Source organism: Salmo salar, chromosome 10, assembly GCF_965601325.2.
Source record: "Salmo salar chromosome 10, fSalSal1, whole genome shotgun sequence".
NCBI classification, from domain to species: domain Eukaryota; kingdom Metazoa; phylum Chordata; class Actinopteri; order Salmoniformes; family Salmonidae; genus Salmo; species Salmo salar.
The window spans coordinates 75,957,141-75,978,315 of NC_138300.1; the positions used below are offsets into that span (position 1 = coordinate 75,957,141).

The 21,175-nt window shown below is 48.4% G+C and overlaps 1 protein-coding gene across 2 annotated transcripts in view; it reads left to right on the top strand.

Moving 5' to 3' along the window:
* Positions 1-20,495, top strand: part of LOC106561080 (phosphatidylinositol 4-phosphate 3-kinase C2 domain-containing subunit alpha) — a 66,230-nt gene extending 45,735 nt beyond the window's left edge. Inside the window, exons 18-34 of one of the 2 annotated variants that reach the window (XM_014124702.3) lie at positions 79-172; positions 282-376; positions 3,371-3,551; positions 4,056-4,160; positions 5,136-5,228; positions 9,536-9,665; positions 9,776-9,912; positions 10,316-10,485; positions 10,940-11,096; positions 11,662-11,771; positions 12,299-12,506; positions 12,726-12,850; positions 13,195-13,312; positions 13,609-13,690; positions 18,247-18,356; positions 18,585-18,710; positions 18,894-20,495. In XM_014124702.3, coding sequence (XP_013980177.1) covers positions 79-172; positions 282-376; positions 3,371-3,551; positions 4,056-4,160; positions 5,136-5,228; positions 9,536-9,665; positions 9,776-9,912; positions 10,316-10,485; positions 10,940-11,096; positions 11,662-11,771; positions 12,299-12,506; positions 12,726-12,850; positions 13,195-13,312; positions 13,609-13,690; positions 18,247-18,356; positions 18,585-18,710; positions 18,894-19,076 — 2,224 coding nt within the window. In that variant the 3' untranslated portion in view covers positions 19,077-20,495. Of the gene's footprint in view, positions 1-78; positions 173-281; positions 377-3,370; positions 3,552-4,055; positions 4,161-5,135; positions 5,229-9,535; positions 9,666-9,775; positions 9,913-10,315; positions 10,486-10,939; positions 11,097-11,661; positions 11,772-12,298; positions 12,507-12,725; positions 12,851-13,194; positions 13,313-13,608; positions 13,691-17,908; positions 18,195-18,246; positions 18,357-18,584; positions 18,711-18,893 lie in introns of those variants that run through there. The other variant, XM_082957171.1, reaches the window with a different exon arrangement.
* The last annotated feature ends 680 nt before the right edge of the window (positions 20,496-21,175 follow it).

The window sequence follows — 21,175 nt, forward strand, 5'->3', positions numbered from 1 at the left end:
GAGTTCACGTTTACGTGAGTATGTAGGTTAAAGGTCACACTCAAGTTTGACCTGCCTGTCTTGGTCTCTGTCCTGCAGGTTTGCTGACACAGAGGTGAGGAGTGTGGCTGTCAGCTGGATCGAATCCAGCAGTGATGACGAGTTGGCCGACTACCTACCTCAGCTAGTGCAGGTGAACAGTCTGTAGTACACACACACATACACAGGTAAACAATTTGTTAGTGACCCTGAATGCTTTTCTCACCCACTTATCCTTTTCCGTGTCCTTGTCTCTCTCTCAGGCGCTGAAGTTTGAGTGTCACCTGAAGAACGCCCTGGTGATATTCCTGCTGTCCAGAGCACAGGGCAACGTCAACATCACCCTTTACCTGTACTGGTGAGTCTCCACCGGGGCCTAAAATTAACACCGGCCACCAGACAAATGCGGGTGGATTTTTGGCATTGGCGGGTAAGAATGTGGAATTCACCGGCCTTGTTGGCAGGTGGTCACGCTCAGGGATATACAGTGCGAGCAGCTTATAAAAATAGTAAAGTATGGGCACAAGTGCAAGTTGTGATTTATAGCTAAATAAATGCTGCAGTAGCTGTTTTCAAAGTATTTCTGCCGTTTTGTTTCATATCTGGTAATGTACAAAGAAATCTGAATCCTAACGTTATAGCTATCCCACCATGCGAAGCACTGTGAGTGAAGTGCTTAAAAATGTTTTTTTTTTTAAGCAATGTGCACAGGCATATTAGTTGGTCTAATTTACTCGAAAGTGAGACTTTGTCTTTGTGTTTCTTGGCTATTTACATTATGTTCACAACCTAGGTTGCTAGTCAATGTTTGAGTTTGCTTCCACTGCTAGCAAAAAGTGACTGTAGGCCTCTATTAGTGAGACTCTTACAGACACATTGACAACCGAGTGGATGGCCCTGTTACCAAGGTAATCTTAAAGGGACAGCTGAACATTTTTGTATGATATTTTGGTTAAAAGACTCGGGTCACAGAGTATTAAAGTATTACATTAAATCAAACAAATATATCACTTCTTACTAGTAATACATTTCTTGTTTTAGAAGCATGCTAATCAATTATTATTTATATACCTGTCACAGTGGCTGATAGACTCAAAAGGTTAGTTTTAAGCCCTGGTCTCCACATACTGAGGAAACTAGTGGTATAGTATAAAGCAGGGATCATCAACTAGACCCAATTACTTGGGGGGAGCCGATGGTCAGTGCGCCAGAACATAATTACAAATAATTTGTAGACTGCAAATTGACCGCAAGAAGCCCAAACAGATTTAACATTTGACTACATTTACATTTACGTCATTTAGCAGACGCTCTTATCCAGAGCGACTTACAAATTGACTAAAACATAATCATTTCAAAACTTGCTTACATTTGTATACAATCACATATCTATAATGCGTGGGAAGACTTTGGAACAGATTTCCAAAATGAAAGTCACTTGGAGCTGTTTTCTTGGTGTTTTTACAGTCTTTTATGTACCAAAAAAATACAAATAAATAATTATTCAGAAAACTTGGTGGGGGGGGGGGGGGTAAATAAAATCACCATCAGTTGGACATCTCTGGTATTTGATTTGAATCATTTATTAGTATCGCCATTCGCCGACGGCGACGGCTAATCTTACTGGGGTCCGACACATAACGAAAAATACATTACAGACAAACTTTACAATTTACATACACTGCCGTTCAAAAGTTTGGGGTCACTTAGAAATGTCCTTGTTTTTGAAAGAAAGACACATTTTTTTCCCATTACAATCACATCAAATTGATCAGAAATATAGAAAATTACTATTGTAGCTGGAAACGGCAGATTTATTTAATGAAATATCTACATAGGCATACGGAGGCCCATTATCAGCAACCATCACTCCTGTGTGCCAATGGCACGTTGTGTTAGTTAATTTTTTTTCAAGTCTAATTGATCATTAGAAAACCCTTTTGCAATTGTTAACACAGCTGAAAACTGTTGTTCTGATTAAAGAAGCAATAAAACTGGTCTTCTTTAGACTAGTTGAGTATCTGGATCATCAGCATTTGTGGGTTTGATTACAGGCTCAAAATGGCCAGAAACAAAGACCTTTCTTCTGAAACTCGTCAATCTATTCTTGCTCTGAGAAATGAAGGCTATTCCATGCAAGAAATTGCCAAGAAACTGAAGATCTCGTACAACGCTGTGTAATACTCCCTTCACAGAACAGCGTAAACTGGCTCTAACCAGAGTAAAAAGAGGAGTAGGAGGCCCCGGTGCACAACTGAGCAAGAGGACAAGTGTCTAGTTTGTGGAACAGACGCCTCACAAGTCCTCAACTGACAGCTTCATTAAATAGTACCTGCAAAACACCAGTCTCAACGTCAACAGTGAGAGACGACCCCGGGATACTGGCCTTCTAGGTAGAGTTGCAAAGAAAAAGCCATATCTCAGACTGGCCAATAAAAATAAAAGATTAAGATGGGCAAAGGAACACAGACACTGGACAGAGAAACTCTGCTTAGAAGGCCAGCATCCCGGAGTCGCCACTTCAGACGCTAGAGGCATCACTACAGACCCTGGTTCGATTCCAGGCTGTATCACAACCGGCCGTGATGGGGAGTCCCGTAGGGCGGCGCACAGTTGGTCCAGCATCATCCAGGTTAGGGTTTGGCCGGGGTAGGCCGCCATTGTAAATAAGAATTTGTTCTTAACTGAGTTGCCTAGTTAAATAAAATTAAACCTGATGTCAGTACATACACACGACAAGTAGGTCACATGGGGGAGTGTTATTGTGCTGTGAGGTGTTGCTTTATTTGTTTTTTGAAACCAGGTTTGCTGTTCATTTGCGCTATAAAAGAGGGAACGGAGTTCCATGCACTCATGGCTCTGTATAATACTGTACGTTTCCTTGAATTTGTTCTGGACCTGGGCACTGTGAAAGTAGTGTGTGTGTGTGTGTGTGTGTGTGTGTGTGTGTGTGTGTTTTATAAAGCATAGTATATAGAATAGCATAGTTTGTGCATAGATATACTACGGCCTCTGCTAAGTGGTATAATGTAGACTTTTATGGAACAGGAGGTACCCGAAACTGATTTTTAAATGGGTGTCTAGGCTGGGAAACTTCATCCTTCTACTCCATAAACGCAAGGTCGCTGGTTCCCTCAAGTGCCGCAATAGGTAGTCAGAAATATGAACTGAGTCTTGTTCATTAGGGCACGGAATGGAAAACGTTTGAAAGCATTTTGAAAAAGGGTTGTGTTCTTTCTTACAAGTCCTGGTAGTCCCACCTGGTTTATGTCCATTTTCTTCCGTTTGGTGCGTAATGAACACGACCCTGGTTGGTCCGATCCCAATATACTCCCTTCACTCTCCCCACCAGGCTACTGAGGGATGCGGTGCAGGACCCAGCGTTTGGCCGGAGGTACGACCAGGTGCTGGGGGCCCTGCTTTGTCTGTGTGGGGCCGGCCTCCGGGCCGAGCTGGACAAACAGACCCGCTTGGTCACTCTGCTGGGGGCACTGGCTGAGAAGGTCCGGCAGGCCGGGGGCTACGCACGACAGGTGAGAGGGCCAGGAGGCATTCCAACACACACACCGACAGACACACACCAACATATATATATCTCATACACACACACACACTACTAGAATACTATCTACGATATCTCACAAGCCTCTAAAAGGGCTTGATAACACTTTATTTTACGGTCTGCTGTTGTGGAGGCAGGTAGCCTAGTGGTTAGAGCGTTGGACTAGTAACCGAAAGGTTGCGTGATCGAATCCCCCAAGCTGACAAGGTAAAAATCTGTCGTTCTGCCCCTGAACAAGGCAGTTAACCCACTGTTCCTAGGCCGTCATTGAAAATAAGAATTTGTTCTTAACTGACTTGCCTAGTTAAATAAAGGCAAAATAATATACAAATAAAATCTTGTATTTAGTTATGGTCCGGATGTCTTGTTTAACTGTTATTTACCAATTGTGTTTAAGTGCCCATTTTTAACGTCATAATTTCAACCGTGAAGGCTTGACATTAATTCAACTATTTTTGTGTGTGTGTGTGTGTAGGTGGTGCTCCAGGAAGGTCTGGAGAGGGTGCAGTCATTCTTCCAGAGGAACAGCTGCAGACTGCCCCTCAGCCCCAGCCTGGAGGCCAAACAACTCAACATCAAGGTACGTCCGTTGTCCAACAATGGAAACAGTGACCCAAAGCACGACCACCCTGGTCCCAGGTCTGTTTCCTATGGTCATTGTCATACAAGACGGCACAAACGGATCTGTTACCAGCTTAAAGTTTGACCATACACTCAGCAAATGCCCATTTGACCATGGGTTTACTTGTTTGGTCCGTCACTTACTGGAGGCTGACATGTCAACTGATCAGCATCATTTCCTCCATTTCAACAACAAATGGCCATATCACTATGACCCATACTGTAGTTGTCCAAGTGGCTGATCAAGCCGTCATAACCTCCACCATCCAAATGCTAACTGGCACTTAATCTACAGGTCACTTCAGTTACTTCCTAGTTACCCCCCACCACCTCTTGTAAGAGGCCATTGACTAGAATACAATATCTAGGCCTGTACATCTACTGTAAGTGTGTTAGAATGCAGGCATGCTCTTCCCTGTCCTCGACGGCTCCCCTTTTCCTTTCTGACTGAGCGTTGTGCTCCGTCCTCACACCCCCGCCATGTTTCTCACAGCTGGGCAAGTGTGTGTGGGTGTGTGGCTGCGTGTGTGCGTTTTGTATATGAGATGATCTGTATGTGTTGTTAGTGTGTGTTGTGCTCACCGGTGTATCTGACCCCAATCTCGTACCAGACATTTCAAGGCGATGCCCCCTCACTGAATAAAATCCTCCCCCCCTTGTCTCCCAAAAGCAGGCCAGTGCTCCCATGGCCAAGGCAGGCTTGTATAACTAACCACAGGCACTCTCTCCTCTCTCTCCCGTTTCTATTCTCTTTCTCTTTTTCTCTGTTTCTATTCTCTCTTTCTCTCTGTTTCTTTCTCTTTTTCTTTCTCTCTCTTTTTCTCTTTCTCTCTCTTTCTCTCCTTTTTCTCTCTCTTTCTCTTTCTCTCTGTTTCTCTCTTTCTCTCTCCTTTTCGCTCTCTCTCTCGCTCCCTCTCTCTGTGTCTGTGTACAGTCGTGCTCCTTCTTCAACTCCAATGCGGTGCCCCTGAAGCTGGCCCTGGTGAACGCTGACCCTCTGGGAGAGGAGATCAATGTCATGTTCAAGGTGGGAGGCTGGGCTGGGAGTGCAGTTTGGCCTTTTAAATCATAATAAATAAGAGGGGGAGACCTGATCCTAGACCGGCACTCCTAGACAGATTAGACTACTAGATCATTTTTCTGTGACGCCAGACTCAATGAAATACGCACTTCCAAGTTCCGTGGACAAGCAATTTATCAGAGGTGTAATACTTAGCAGTTCTTGACATGTCACTGGAAATAGCTCGACACATTTTCGAGCCGTTCTCTGCATGAATTAATGGCCAGTTAGTCATTGCTTTGGGAGTGTTTGAAGCATGGAGGAATGCAGGAATACATTCTAAAGAGTTCCCTTGGTTTTGATTTGCTGCTTTAAGTGTCATTTGTTTCCAACATAGAAAAGAGATCAGTTACTACACTCGTTTGCGTCTTGTCTTTAGTTTCGTGGTTAAAACAGCACCACCTGGTGGCATGACAATAACACAACATAGGGCTCTGTCAATAGAATGTGTAGGGAAGTCTTTGCTTGACCAGACATTGACACACAGATGGAAAGAAACTCTGAATGAGAATAAAATATGTCTCTGTGGATGATAACTTAGGGGTGGCAGGTAGCCTAACAGTTAGCGCATTAACCGAAAAGTCTCTAGTTCGAATCTCCGAACTGACAAGGGTCAAATCTGTTGATGTGCCCTTGAGCAAGTCACTTAACCCTAATTGTTCCAGGGTCGCGTTGATAATGGCAGACCCTGGCTGCAACAAACACATTTCCAAGTCACACATGCATATTAATACGCATGAATACACACTTGTACATCTGGGAAATAGGACAAATATAAGCACCCGCCTAATTATAAATATTTGAACTAACATGAGTCTTGGTCTGTGTGGGCCTCGTGTGTGTGTCTGCCTGCGTGCGTGTGTGTCTGCCTGCGTGCGTGTGTGTCTGCCTGCGTGCGTGTGTGTCTGCCTGCGTGCGTGTGTGTCTGCCTGCGTGCGTGTGTGTCTGCCTGCGTGCGTGTGTGTCTGCCTGCGTGCGTGTGTGTCTGCCTGCGTGCGTGTGTGTCTGCCTGCGTGCGTGTGTGTCTGCCTGCGTGCGTGTGTGTCTGCGTGCGTGCGTGTGTGTCTGCCTGCGTGCGTGTGTGTCTGCCTGCGTGCGTGTGTGTCTGCCTGCGTGCGTGTGTGTCTGCCTGCGTGCGTGCGTGTCTGCCTGCGTGCGTGTGTGTGTGTCTGCCTGCGTGCGTGCGTGGGTGTCTGCCTGCGTGCGTGCGTGTCTGCCTGCGTGCGTGTCTGCCTGCGTGCGTGGGTGCCTGCGTGCGTGGGTGTCTGCCTGCGTGCGTGCGTGTCTGCCTGCGTGCGTGCGTGTCTGCCTGCGTGCGTGCGTGCGTGTCTGCCTGCGTGCGTGCGTGTCTGCCTGCGTGCGTGCGTGTCTGCCTGCGTGCGTGCGTGCGTGTCTGCCTGCGTGCGTGTCTGCGTGCGTGCGTGTCTGCCTGCGTGCGTGCGTGTCTGCCTGCGTGCGTGCGTGTCTGCGTGCGTGCGTGCGTGCGTGCGTGTCTGCGTGCGTGCGTGTCTGCCTGCGTGCGTGCGTGCGTGCGTGTCTGCCTGCATGCGTGCGTGCGTGTCTGCCTGCGTGCGTGCGTGTCTGCCTGCGTGCGTGCGTGTCTGCCTGCCTGCGTGCGTGCGTGTCTGCCTGCCTGCGTGCGTGGGTGTCTGCCTGCCTGCGTGCGTGGGTGTCTGCCTGCCTGCGTGCGTGGGTGTCTGCCTGCCTGCGTGCGTGGGTGTCTGCCTGCCTGCGTGCGTGGGTGTCTGCCTGCCTGCGTGCGTGGGTGTCTGCCTGCCTGCGTGCGTGGGTGTCTGCCTGCCTGCGTGCGTGGGTGTCTGCCTGCCTGCGTGTCTGCCTGCGTGCGTGTCTGCCTGCGTGCGTGCCTGCCTGCCTGCGTGCGTGCGTGCGTGCCTGCGTGCGTGTGTGTCTGCCTGCGTGCGTGTGTCTGCCTGCCTGCCTGCCTGCGTGCGTGTCTGCCTGCGTGCGTGCGTGTGTCTGCCTGCGTGCGTGCGTGCGTGTGTGTCTGCCTGCGTGCGTGCGTGTGTGTCTGCCTGCGTGCGTGTGTGTCTGCCTGCCTGCGTGCGTGCGTGTCTGCCTGCGTGCGTGTCTGCCTATGTGCGTGTCTGCCTGCCTGCGTGCGTGTCTGCCTGCGTGCGTGTCTGCCTGCGTGCGTGTCTGCCTGCGTGCGTGTCTGCCTGCGTGCGTGTCTGCCTGCGTGCGTGCCTGCCTGCGTGCGTGCCTGCGTGCGTGCGTGTCTGCCTGCGTGCGTGCGTGTCTGCCTGCGTGCGTGCGTGTCTGCCTGCGTGCGTGCGTGTCTGCCTGCGTGCGTGCGTGTCTGCCTGCGTGCGTGCGTGTCTGCCTGCGTGCGTGCGTGTCTGCCTGCGTGCGTGCGTGTCTGCCTGCGTGCGTGCGTGTGTGTCTGCCTGCGTGCGTGCGTGTGTGTCTGCCTGCGTGCGTGCGTGTGTGTCTGCCTGCGTGCGTGCGTGCCTGCGTGCGTGCGTGTGTGTCTGCCTGCGTGCGTGCGTGTGTGTCTGCCTGCGTGCGTGCGTGCGTGTCTGCCTGCGTGCGTGCGTGTGTGTCTGCCTGCGTGCGTGCGTGTCTGCCTGCCTGCCTGCGTGCGTGTCTGCCTGCCTGCGTGCGTGTCTGCCTGCCTGCGTGCGTGTCTGCCTGCGTGCGTGCGTGTCTGCCTGCCTGCGTGCGTGTGTGTCTGCGTGTGTCTGCCTGCGTGCGTGTGTGTCTGCCTGCGTGCGTGTGTGTCTGCCTGCGTGCGTGTGTGTCTGCCTGCGTGTGTGCGTGCGTGTCTGCCTGCGTGTGTGTCTGCCTGCGTGCGTGCGTGTCTGCCTGCCTGCGTGCGTGTCTGCCTGCCTGCGTGCGTGTCTGCCTGCCTGCGTGGGTGTCTGCCTGCCTGCGTGGGTGTCTGCCTGCCTGCGTGGGTGTCTGCCTGCCTGCGTGGGTGTCTGCCTGCCTGCGTGGGTGTCTGCCTGCCTGCGTGGGTGTCTGCCTGCGTGCGTGTCTGCCTGCGTGGGTGTCTGCCTGCGTGCGTGTCTGCCTGCGTGCGTGCGTGTCTGCCTGCCTGCCTGCCTGCCTGCCTGCCTGCCTGCCTGCCTGCCTGCCTGCCTGCCTGCGTGCGTGCCTGCCTGCGTGCCTGCCTGCGTGCGTGCGTGCCTGCCTGCGTGCGTGCCTGCCTGCGTGCGTGCGTGTCTGCCTGCGTGCGTGCGTGTCTGCCTGCGTGCGTGCGTGTCTGCCTGCGTGCGTGCGTGTCTGCCTGCGTGCGTGCGTGTCTGCCTGCGTGCGTGCGTGTCTGCCTGCGTGCGTGCGTGTCTGCCTGCGTGCGTGCGTGTCTGCCTGCGTGCGTGCGTGTCTGCCTGCGTGCGTGCGTGTCTGCCTGCGTGCGTGCGTGCGTGTCTGCCTGCGTGCGTGCGTGTGTCTGCCTGCGTGCGTGTCTGCCTGCGTGCGTGCGTGCGTGCGTGCGTGCGTGTCTGCCTGCGTGCGTGCGTGCGTGCGTGTCTGCGTGCGTGTCTGCCTGCGTGCGTGCGTGTCTGCCTGCGTGCGTGCGTGTCTGCCTGCGTGCGTGCGTGTCTGCCTGCGTGCGTGCCTGCGTGTGTGTCTGCCTGCGTGCGTGCCTGCGTGTGTGTCTGCCTGCGTGCGTGCCTGCGTGTGTGTCTGCCTGCGTGCCTGCGTGTGTGTCTGCCTGCGTGCCTGCGTGCGTGTCTGCCTGCGTGCCTGCGTGCGTGTCTGCCTGCGTGCCTGCGTGCGTGTCTGCCTGCCTGCCTGCCTGCGTGTGTCTGCCTGCCTGCGTGCGTGTGTGTCTGCCTGCGTGCGTGCGTGTGTGTCTGCCTGCGTGCGTGCGTGTGTGTCTGCCTGCGTGCGTGCGTGTGTCTGCCTGCGTGCGTGCGTGTCTGCCTGCGTGCGTGCGTGCGTGTCTGCCTGCGTGTGTGCGTGCGTGTCTGCCTGCGTGTGTGCGTGTGTGTCTGCCTGCCTGCGTGCGTGTGTGTCTGCCTGCCTGCGTGCGTGTCTGCCTGCGTGTGTGCGTGTGTGTCTGCCTGCGTGTGTGTCTGCGTGCGTGCGTGCGTGTCTGCGTGCGTGCGCGCGTGTGTGTCTGCCTGCGTGTGTGTCTGCCTGCGTGTGTGTCTGCCTGCCTGCGTGTTTGTCTGCCTGCGTGCGTGTTTGTCTGCCTGCGTGCGTGTGTGTCTGCCTGCGTGTGTGCGTGCGTGTCTGCCTGCCTGTGTGTATGCGTGCCTGCCTGCCTGCGTGTCTGCCTTCCTGCCTGCGTGTGTGTACATGTGTGTTAGGTGGGAGAGGACCTGCGGCAGGACATGCTGGCTCTGCAGATGATCCGGATTATGGACCGCATCTGGCTTCAGGAGGGACTGGACCTCCGCATAGTCAACTTCAAATGCATCTCCACTGGCAAAGACAAAGGCACTAATACACACTAGAATTCACAACACACACACAACCGGTTTACTAATTGTAATTCAATGCGTACTCATGCCGTGTCTGTAGTTGTGACAGAGTGTGTGTGTTGCCAGGTATGGTGGAGCTGGTGCCGTCCTCAGACACCCTGAGGAAGATCCAGGTGGAGTACGGCGTGACGGGCTCCTTCAAGGACAAGCCCCTGGCAGAGTGGCTCCGCAAGTACAACCCTGCTGAGGATGAGTACGAGAAGGTAACTGTCTGACCCCTAAACTTGACCCTTTAATCTTTGAACCCAGACTCCGACAGAGGATGAGGTTGAGAAGATGAACAAGTGGCGATAATATGATCTGTTTATTTCTTGTCTGCCTGCAATGTGCATGTTACACACAGATTTTTCCTTGATCACTGCACTAATTGGCTGAAAAGTCCAGTATGCAGATCTCTAGTGAGGATTCAGCCTATTAGAGGGAGAACCAAATACTGTAGGACTTTTTACACTGCGCTGAATCGAGACAAGTCAAACTGAGCTGTACTGAGCCGGCCCAGTTACACATCCACCAGAGTTGCTGGAACCTTGCCAGCGCAGTCTGGTTTGGGTCGGCACGATAGTGTGAAAAATGGTATGTGTGTCTCACTCCTCTCTGCCCCTCGAGGCATCGGAGAACTTCATCTACTCGTGTGCGGGCTGCTGCGTGGCCACCTATGTGCTGGGTATCTGCGACCGCCACAACGACAACATCATGCTGCGCTCCACCGGCCACATGTTCCACATCGACTTCGGCAAGTTCCTGGGCCACGCCCAGATGTTCGGCAGCTTCAAAAGGTAAGCGCTGTGGCCTGGGGTCGTCTAGCAGTCTGAACATCTGCCTCCAATGCTAGCATGGGTTCAAATCTGACCCACTGCTCCTCCAGCACACTCTCTCCCCTACCTTTTAACTGTTTCTCGCTGACCTATTCCCTCTTTAGTAAAAGTCAAATGTTTCCTCAGTACTAGGAGTAAAGCTTTATTGACCTGTAATGAGAAAATGTAAATATACAATTTGTGCACTGTGCTTGCGCTCAAGACGGGGCCTGAGTGTCTGCTGGTTTCGGTCAAGTCTTTCAAATCAGTGTTCTGATTCAGACCTGTGCCAGACAACGTGTCATGTAGCCTGGTTACGCCAGACCGAACGCTCCCTATTTTAACCAGGCTACATGACACGTGCTTTGTTTTTTTTTTTATTCTCCGTCTCCCATGTTTTAGTAAGTCTCTCTCTCTCTCCCGCCCCTTCTCCCAGGGACCGTGCTCCATTCGTGCTGACCTCTGACATGGCCTACGTGATCAACGGGGGGGAGAGGCCCACCAGTCGCTTCCAGCTGTTTGTGGACCTGTGCTCCCAGGCCTACAACCTCATCCGTAAACACTCAGGCCTCTTCCTCAACCTGCTCTCACTGGTAAGATAAGGCTCTGCAGTCAAGTCCTAGTCCTGGTTCCAGATCAGTTTGTGCTACCGCTATGGTTGTTGTCATGGTAAACATTTAAACATGACCATAGGAGTGGGCAAGACGGCACAAACGGTTGACGTGGAGTAACTGCATTGGCCTTTTCTAGGAATTCACCTGGCATTTAAGCTTGGCATCACAAATAATTCACAAAAATGGAAACCAAGGTGCACAAGGACCACTGTCGGATAGATGGGGCACAAAGCGTGTTTCTAAATCGGGGTTTCTTTTCTCCAGAAGTGTGACGTCAACTTGATGAGTTACTTTGGTGTTGCCTGGGTAATGCCCTTTGTTAGTCCTTGGTGATGGCCCTCTTCTTGGCCTAAGGAATTTCTTGAGTGTACCGTAGCAATTCAAATGCTCTATTCTAGCCTCGTGAATCAAAGCTCCCTTGTTAAAGTATGACCTTCCCTAAGTCATCGGTTTCTAATAGTCTTTTGTTAGTAAATCCTTTCGCTGTACATTAATGGATTGTAATTGTGTATTTCTTTGTCTGTATGTGCGTGCGATTTGACAGATGACGTTGTCAGGCCTACCAGAGCTTACTGGAGCTCAGGACCTTAAGTACGTGTATGACGCGCTGCAGCCCCAGACCACCGACGCAGAGGCCACCATCTTCTTCACCAGGTACTGTCTGTAAAAGTGTGTTGTTTTTCCACCAAGTCTTTTTATGAATAGCTTTGAACATGGTGCACCGCTCCTCTCTGAGCCCCTGCCACAGTCGTTATTCAGCCTCCCAATGCAAAAGGCACAAGAATACGTCCTCAAGCCTTACTATGTTTAGTAGCTTGGATGGCTTACGCTTGAACGACCGATGTGAAAAGGCCACCAGGAGCCACAAATGAAATATAACTTTGATTTTATTATTGCGTTTCAGCAGTGATAATTAATGCAGCGCTATACTTGATTTGCAACTACCGACTGCCCCACAATGCCCAGCTGGTGGCAGAACAATGTCGTCACGAACGCCATAGAACTCCCAGTTGCAATCCTAAAACATTCATGTGAAATGCTACTATTTCGCAATTTCTTCTTCCATTTACCTCCAGTCTCTTTTCAGTCATTTTCACAGAGGCAAAGCAGGAAACACAGCTAATAGTGTATCATTCAAAAAACATATTCCCTTTGTCTTCACTCTCCCACCCTCCCTACAGGTTGATTGAGACCAGCCTGGGCAGCGTTGCCACCAAGTTCAACTTCTTCATCCACAACCTGGCCCAGATGCGCTTCTCAGGCCTGCCGTCCAACGACGAGCCCATCCTCTCCTTCTCCCCCAAGACCTACACGCTGAAGCAGGAGGGACGCATCCGCGACGCCTCCATCTTCTCCTTCCAGAAGAGATACAACCCTGACAAGCACTACGTGAGTCTCCAACCATAGATGTACATGTGTTCATTGGTCTCACTGCTGCACAGACTGGGCAAAGCTGCCCTATAGGGATACCAGAAGAACACATATCTGGCATATCAAGAGTTTTGAATAGCTCTACATATGGAGAAGTCATAACATGAATGTAATTCTAAACAAGATAAGCTAAAATCCTATTTATTTTCCCTCCCCCTCGTCTTCCTCCTCCTGTAGACGTATGTGGTAAGACTCCTGCGAGAGGGGCAGAGCGAGGCCCAGTTTCTCTTACGCACCTTCGACGAGTTCCAGGAGCTCCACAACAAGCTGTGCATCCTCTTCCCTCTGTGGAAGCTGCCAGGGTACGCGCACCCGTGCACACGCACATTTTGGGAGAACCCTCATTTTGTAGGTGTTGCTCATAGTACCTGAAGCTGTCTGGAAGTGGCATAGCAGCACCCTGTTCCCAAAAACACTTTGAAAGTATGCCATATATGACCTTAGAAAGCCAAAGGTAACCTCAGATTTTACAACAACAGTAATAATATTGAGAAAGATGACCATTTTTTTTGGTGCTTTAACTCGAAGAGCCTTACATTGTATGTGGGTGAAGCTTCCCTTCCACCCCCAAAAGTGTAGCCTCCACTTCTACCACAGATGCACCTCATCTTGTTAGTGCACTAAACTTTCCCCGTCCCCTCCCTAGGTTCCCTAATAGGATGGTGCTGGGCCGTACACACATCAAGGACGTGGCGGCCAAGAGGAAGATTGAGCTCAACAGCTATGTCCACAACCTGTTGAGGAGCTCCACAGAGGTCACCCAGGTGATTAACACACACACACAGTTATAAAAGCCCAACACACTCCATTTTCACTCAATATTTTGGTCACATTTTAGGGTAGTCCGGATAGTCCATCTGTATGTGCTCTACAGATGGTCATACTATCCGTTTGATAAGAAATTCTTCCTACGGTTACTTCCTACGGTTAGGGTTAAGTTTAGGGTTAGGTTAAGGTGGGTTAGAGTTAGTAGAAAGGTTACTGATTAGTCCATTTGTATAGATGCTCTACAGAGTATCCAAATAAAGGGTTCCCAAAATGTTCTCTCTTTCTCTATCAGTGTGATCTTATCTATACATTCTTCCATCCGATTGCGAGAGACGACAAGACGGAAGGATTCGAGGCGATCTCCAAAGCACCAGGTAAATCTGAGTCCTATTGTGTATATGTCAAATCACATTTTATTTGTCAAATGCGCCGAATACAACAGGTGTAGTAGACCTTACCGTGAAATTCTTCCTTACAAGCCCTTAACCGACAATGCAGTTAAGAAAAATGAGTTAAGAAAATATTTACTAAATAAACGTGCAGGGTTACAGGTTAGTCAATGTAATTGAGGTAATATGTACATCAAATCAAATCAAATTTATTTTTATATAGCCCTTCGTACATCAGCTGATATCTCAAAATGCTGTACAGAAACCCAGCCTAAAACCCCAAACAGCAAGCAAAGCATGTGAAAGAAGCACGGTGGCTAGGAAAAACTCCCTAGGAAAAACTCCCTAGAAAGGCCAAAAACCTAGGAAGAAACCTAGAGAGGAACCAGGCTATGAGGGGTGGCCAGTCCTCTTCTGGCTGTGCAGGGTGGATATAATAACAGAACATGGTCAAGATGTTAAAATGTTCATAAATGACCAGCATGGTCAAATAATAATAATCATAGTAGTTGTCGAGGGTGCAACAAGCACGTCCGGTGAACAGGTCAGGGTTCCATAGCCGCAGGCAGAACAGTTGAAACTGGAGCAGCAGCACGGCCAGGTGGACTGGGGACAGCAAGGAGTCATCATACCAGGTAGTCCTGAGGCATGGTCCTAGGGCTCAGGTCCTCCGAGAGAAAGACAGAAAGAGAGAATTAGAGAGAGCATATTTAAATTCACACAGGACACCGGATAAGACAAGAGAAATACTCCAGATGTAACAGACTGACCCTAGCCCCCCGACACATAAACTACTGCAGCATAAAAACTGGAGGCTGAGACAGGAGGGATCAGAAGACACTGTGGCCCCATCCGATGATACCCCCGGACAGGGCCAAACAGGCAGGATATAACCCCACCCACTTTGCCAAAGCACAGCCCCCACACCACTAGAGGGATGTCTCCAACCACCAACTTACCGTCCTAAGACAAGGCCGAGTATAGCCCACAGCGATCTCCGCCATGGCACAACCCAAGGGGGGGCGCCAACCTAGACAGGAAGACCACGTCAGTGACTCAACCCACTCAAGTGACACACCCCTCCCATGGACGGCATGGAAGAACACCAGTAAGCCAGTGACTCAGACCCTGTAAAAGGGTTAGAGGCAGAGAATCCCAGTGGAAAGAGGGGAACTGGCAAGGCAGAGACAGCAAGGGCGGTTCGTTGCTCCAGCCTTTCCGTTCACCTTCACACTCCTGGGCCAGACTATACTTAATCATAGGACCTACTGAAGAGATAAGTCTTCAGTAAAGACTTAAAGGTTGAGACTGAGTCTGCGTCTCTCACATTGGTAGGCAGACCATTCCATAAAAATGGAGCTCTATAGGAGAAAGCCCTACCTCCAGCCGTTTGCTTAGAAATTCTAGGGACAATTAGGAGGCCTGCGTCTTGTGACCGTAGCGTACGTGTAGGTATGTACGGCAGGACCAAATCGGAAAGATAGGTAGGAGCAAGCCCATGTAATGCTTTGTAGGTTAGCAGTAAAACCTTGAAATCAGCCCTTGCCTTAACAGGAAGCCAGTGTAGGGAGGCTAGCACTGGAGTAATATGATCAAATTTTTTGGTTCTAGTCAGGATTCTAGCAGCCGTATTTAGCACTAACTGAAGTTTATTTAGTGCTTTATCCGGGTAGCCGGAAAGTAGAGCATTGCAGTAGTCCAGCCTAGAAGTAACAAAAGCATGGATTAATTTTTCTGCGTCATTTTTGGACAGAAAGTTTCTGATTTTTGCAATGTTACGTAGATGGAAAAAAGCTGTCCTTGAAACAGTCTTGATAAGTTCTTCAAAAGAGAGATCAGGGTCCAGAGTAACGCCGAGGTCCTTCACAGTTTTATTTGAGACGACTGTACAACCATCCAGATTAATTGTCAGATTCAACAGAAGATCTCTTTGTTTCTTGGGACCTAGAACAAGCATCTCTGTTTTGTCCGAGTTTAAAAGTAGAAAGTTTGCAGCCATCCACTTCTTTATGTGTGAAACACAGGCTTCTAGTGAGGGCAATTTTGGGGCTTCACCATGTTTCATTGAAATGTACAGCTGTGTGTCGTCCGCATAGCAGTGAAATTTAACATTATGTTTTCGAATGACATCCCCAAGAGGTAAAATATATAGTGAAAACAATAGTGGTCCTAAAACGGAACCTTGAGGAACACCGAAATGTACAATTGATTTGTCAGAGGACAAACCGATATCTTTCCGACAGATAGGATCTAAACCAGGCCAGAACTTGTCCATGTAGACCAATTTGGGTTTCCAATCTCTCCAAAAGAATGTGGTGATCGATGGTATCAAAAGCGGCACTAAGATCTAGGAGCACGAGGACAGATGCAGAGCCTCGGTCTGACGTCATTAAAAGGTCATTTACCACCTTCACAAGTGCAGTCTCAGTGCTATGATGGGGTCTAAAACCAGACTGAAGCGTTTCGTATACATTGTTTGTCTTCAGGAAGGCAGTGAGTTGCTGTGCAACAGCTTTTTCAAAAAATTTTGAGAGGAATGGAAGATTCGATATAGGCCGATAGTTTTTTATAATTTCTGGATCAAGATTCGGCTTTTTCAAGAGAGGCTTTATTACTGCCACTTTTAGTGAGCTTGGTACACATCCGGTGGATAGAGAGCCGTTTATTATGTTCAACATAGGAGGGCCAAGCACAGGAAGCAGCTCTTTCAGTAGTTTAGTTGGAATAGGGTCCAGTATGCAGCTTGAGGGTTTGGAGGCCATGATTATTTTCATCATTGTGTCAAGAGATATAGTACTAAAACACTTTAGTATCTCCCTTGATCCTAGGTCCTGGCAGAGTTGTGTAGACTCAGGACAATGGAGCTTTGGAGGAATACCCAGATTTAAAGAGGAGTCTGTAATTTGCTTTCTAATGATCATGCTCTTTTCCTCAAAGAAGTTCATAAATGTATTACTGCTGAAGTGAAAGCCATCCTCCATTTGCGAAGGCTGCTTTTTAGTTAGCTTTGCGACAGTATCAAAAAGAAATTTCGGATTGTTCTTATTTTCCTCAATTAATTAAGTTGGAAAAATAGGATGATCGAGCAGCAGTGAGGGCTCTTCGATACTGCACGGTACTGTCTTTCCAAGCTAGTCGGAAGACTTTCAGTTTGGTGTGGCGCCATTTCCGTTCCAATTTTCTGGAAGCTTGCTTCAGAGCTCGTGTATTTTCTTTATACCAGGGAGCTAGTTTCTTATGACAGATGTTTTTAGTTTTTAGGGGTGCAACTGCATCTAGGGTATTGCGCAAGGTTAAATTGAGTTCCTCGGTTAGGTGGTTAACTGATTTTTGTCCTCTGACGTCCTTGGGTAGGCAGAGGCAGTCTGGAAGGGCATCAAGGAATCTTTGGGTTGTCTGAGAATTTATAGCACGACTTTTAATGCTCCTTGGTTGGGGTCTGAGCAGATTATTTGTTGCAATTGCAAACGTAATAAAATGGTGGTCCGATAGTCCAGTATTATGAGGAAAAACATTAAGATCCACAACATTTATTCCATGGGACAAAACTAGGTCCAGAGTATGACTGTGGCAGTGAGTAGGTCCAGAGACATGTTGGACAAAACCCACTGAGTCGATGATGGCTCCGAAAGCCTTTTGGAGTGGGTCTGTGGACTTTTCCATGTGAATGTTAGTCACCAAAAATTTGAATTATCTGCTATGACTACAAGATCCGATAGGAATTCAGGGAACTCAGTGAGGAACACTGCATATGGCCCAGGAGGCCTGTAAACAGTAGCTATAAAAAGTGAGTGAGTAGGCTGCATAGATTTCATGACTAGAAGCTCAAAAGACGAAAACGTCATTGTTTTTTTTTTTTTGTAAATTGAAATTTGCTATCGTAAATTTTAGCAACACCTCCGCCTTTGCCGGATGCACGGGGGGTATGGTCAGTAGTGTAACCAGGGGGTGAGGCCTCATTTAACACAGTAAATTCATCAGGCTTAAGCCATGTTTCAGTCAGGCCAATCACATCAAGATTATTATCAGTGATTAGTTCATTGACTATAACTGCCTTGGAAGTGAGGGATCTAACATTAAGTAACCCAATTTTGAGATGTGAGGTATCATAATCTCTTTCAATAATGGCAGGAATGGAGGAGGTCTTTATACTAGTGAGATTGCTAAAGCGAACACCGCCATTTTTAATTTTGCCCAACCTAGATCGAGGCACAGACACGGTCTCAATGGGGAAAGCTGAGCTGACTACGCTGACTGTGCTAGTGGCAGACTCCACTAAGCTGGCAGGCTGGCTAACAGCCTGCTGCCTGGCCTGCACCCTATTTCATTGTGGAGCTAGAGGAGTTAGAGCCCTGTCTCTACATGTAGGTAGAGGTAAAGAGGTAAAGTGACTATACATATATAATAAACAGAGTTGCAGCAGCGTAAAAATCAAAAAGGCGAGGGGGGGGTCAATATAAAAATAGTCCGGCTAGCCATTTGATTTGATATGTATAGCCATTGTCGCAGCTACAGTTTTGAAAGAGTTATTTCTCCTGCAGAGGCGCCACCATTGAGTCCCACCTCAGGCAGAGTGGAGGGGGAGGTGAAGCTGTCTGTTTCCTACAGGAACAGCACACTCTTCATCATGGTCATGCACATCCGAGACCTGGTGAGTAGGGTGGCTCACAGGGCCCAATCCTAACTAGCGCACAACTCAAACTTTTGGAAGTATAATTAATTGATACCTTTATCCTTAGCCCCACATATCTCAAGGTCCATTTATTTGCCCCTGATGGGATAAATACAATTGTATGGATTGAATTACATACGTGAATCCTCAGTTTGGCCTTAGTTAATGCGCCACTAAGCATGTCCATGTCCATCTGCCTGCTTATAGGTATCTGAGGAGGGGACAGACCCTAACCCTTATGTGAAAACCTACCTGCTCCCAGACCCCCACAAAACCTCCAAGTGCAAAACAAAGATATCCAGGAAGACCAGGAACCCCACTTTCAACGAAATGGTGAGTGAAATCAGTGTGGCACATTTTCATTAGGCCACCGTAGCAAATTGTCATAGCTAACGGCTTTGTGTCCTGACCGACTGCCACTTTGTAACTGTTCTCCTCATCTGTCTTTGTGACGAATGCTAACTAATACAAATTGCTGCCAACTCGTGTTAACTGCTTTGACTCCCTCCTCCTTAGCTGGTGTACAGTGGCTACAGCAAGGAGACCCTTGGGCTGCGGGAGCTGCAACTGAGCGTGCTTAGTGCCGAGTCGCTGAGAGAGAACTGCTACCTGGGCGGCGTCACGCTCAAACTCAAGGACTTCGACCTCAGCAAGGAGACGGTCAATTGGTACAAGCTGACCGCTGTGCCCTACTTCTAGACGACTTCACCTGAGAACAACTCCACTTCTCACCTCTTCAAAAACTCCTGAGATACACCCATATAAGGGCAACGGAACTGGCCACCCCCCGGGGGAGGTGCTTCTAACCTCCACCCCCTTCCTCCTCAAGCTCACCTCATTCCCAACCTCTCTTTGACCCTGTCCAGAAACCCCTCCTACCCCCTGAAGGCCGTTCATGTAGAGCCTAAAGAATTATAAGCAATATTGTAGCACCAACCTTTCAGATCTACACAAGTGCCTAAGGGATAGGGGCTAGGCTAGGGGATGTTTCTGGGTGTGGGGCCTTTCTCTCTCTCTCACACTCACTAATCATGGTTGTTTCCTCATCGTAGCAAACAATCTCCACTTATTTTGTTTGATCTTAAACTATAACACGAGAGCTGTAATGTTTTGTACATTTTGACATTAGTGGACCAAAATGGCTTACTTTCAGAAGAGTATATATAGATTGACACATTTATTTTTTAAAAAGGGGCTCATTTTTACATTTAACTTTTTTCTACGTAGACAAATAGGAAGTGTCTGGTTTCCTGCTAAGCTAGCTGAGAATGTCTGGGGATGTGTCCGTCTCAAACCAGACTCCAGGGAAGAGAGTGATCTTGTGTTTCCCAATCACGTGCCAAAAGAACTGATGATGATGATGGCAAACCACTCTTCCAAAGGGGAACCGAACAGGGTGCCTTGTTTGTGTTCACAATCTCTACTACGCTCCACTTTAACCTTATCACAGTATATTTGATACAAATTGTGATGCCCCAATTGAAAAAGAAATCTATTCTGTCAAATAATGTCAACAGTTCTTCCACTGTGAGTGGGGTTCAGGACTAGCATCAGAAGGTGTTGGAACGATCAGCTCCAACTTGTCTGCACACCACCATGTCTTTTTAATGGTAATTACTTGACTCCTTTTCGGGATTTGTATCACGAACACTCTCTTGTCGTGCATTTGATGGTGTAGGATAAGATTGCCTCTAAACACTGATCTAAAGTCAGATGTTATATCGTCACCTATTGGTTTAAGGGTAGAATTTGGGGTGGGGTAAGCTGATCCTAGATCTGTGCTGTAGGGGTAACTTGACCTGGAGCCATATGGACAAAAAAAGGGAAAGACATCCAGGGCAAGAGATACGCTGCTTCCTCTGAGCCGACTACAAAACTAAAGATGAAATAATGAATAATGAATTTATCCTGGAGGGGTTTTAAAGAGAATATCAACAAAGACAAATAGTGACTTGATCCACTATTTTAATGACTGTAAAAATAAAATAAAAACATGCTGAGTTTGTATTATTAACATGGCCAGTTATTTATTCTTAATTGGTTACCTTAACCCGAATGAATCGGTGTCTACTGTAATCCCTTCTTTCCTAAAGCAAATTAAATGTTTTTTTGAACAGACTGAAGTTCATTGTGTTTTTTTGTTATTTATGTTGGCAAAGGGCCAATCGAATCAGTGATATTGACTGTCATTGATCATTGTACCTCTTATTTTGTATTTCTATGCACCTGATGGTCTCTTTTTCAAATCAAATCAAATGTAATTTGTCACATGCGCTGAATACAACCGGTTTAGACCTAAAGGTGAAACGCTTACTAACCAGCAATGCAGTTAATTAAGAAAAATACGTGTTAAAGTATTTACTAAAATAATCTGAAGTAAAAAGAGAAAAAATAGTAAAAAAAAAAACGAATTAAGGAGCAACAATAAAATAACAGTAGAGGGGCTATATACAGGGGGTACTACCGGTACAGAGTCAATGTGCGGGGGTACAGGTTAGTCGAGGTTAAGTGACTATTCACGGATAATAAACAGAGATAAGCAGTTTACAAATGGGGGGAGAACAATGCAAATAATCCGGGTAGCCATTTGATTAGATGTTCAGGAGTCTTATTTAGCTGGAAAAGTCAGTGAAAAGCATTCTTATGACATAGCCCAAAAAAAACAGTACCACACATTTGACCGAAAATATAAAGTTGTTTGAGAATGGTTTTGTTCCTCCAGCGCCATCCCTCACCTTTACAGCCAATCTAGTGGCGGGGCTGCAGTTCAGTTGTCTGAAAACAGTGCGGGATTGTGG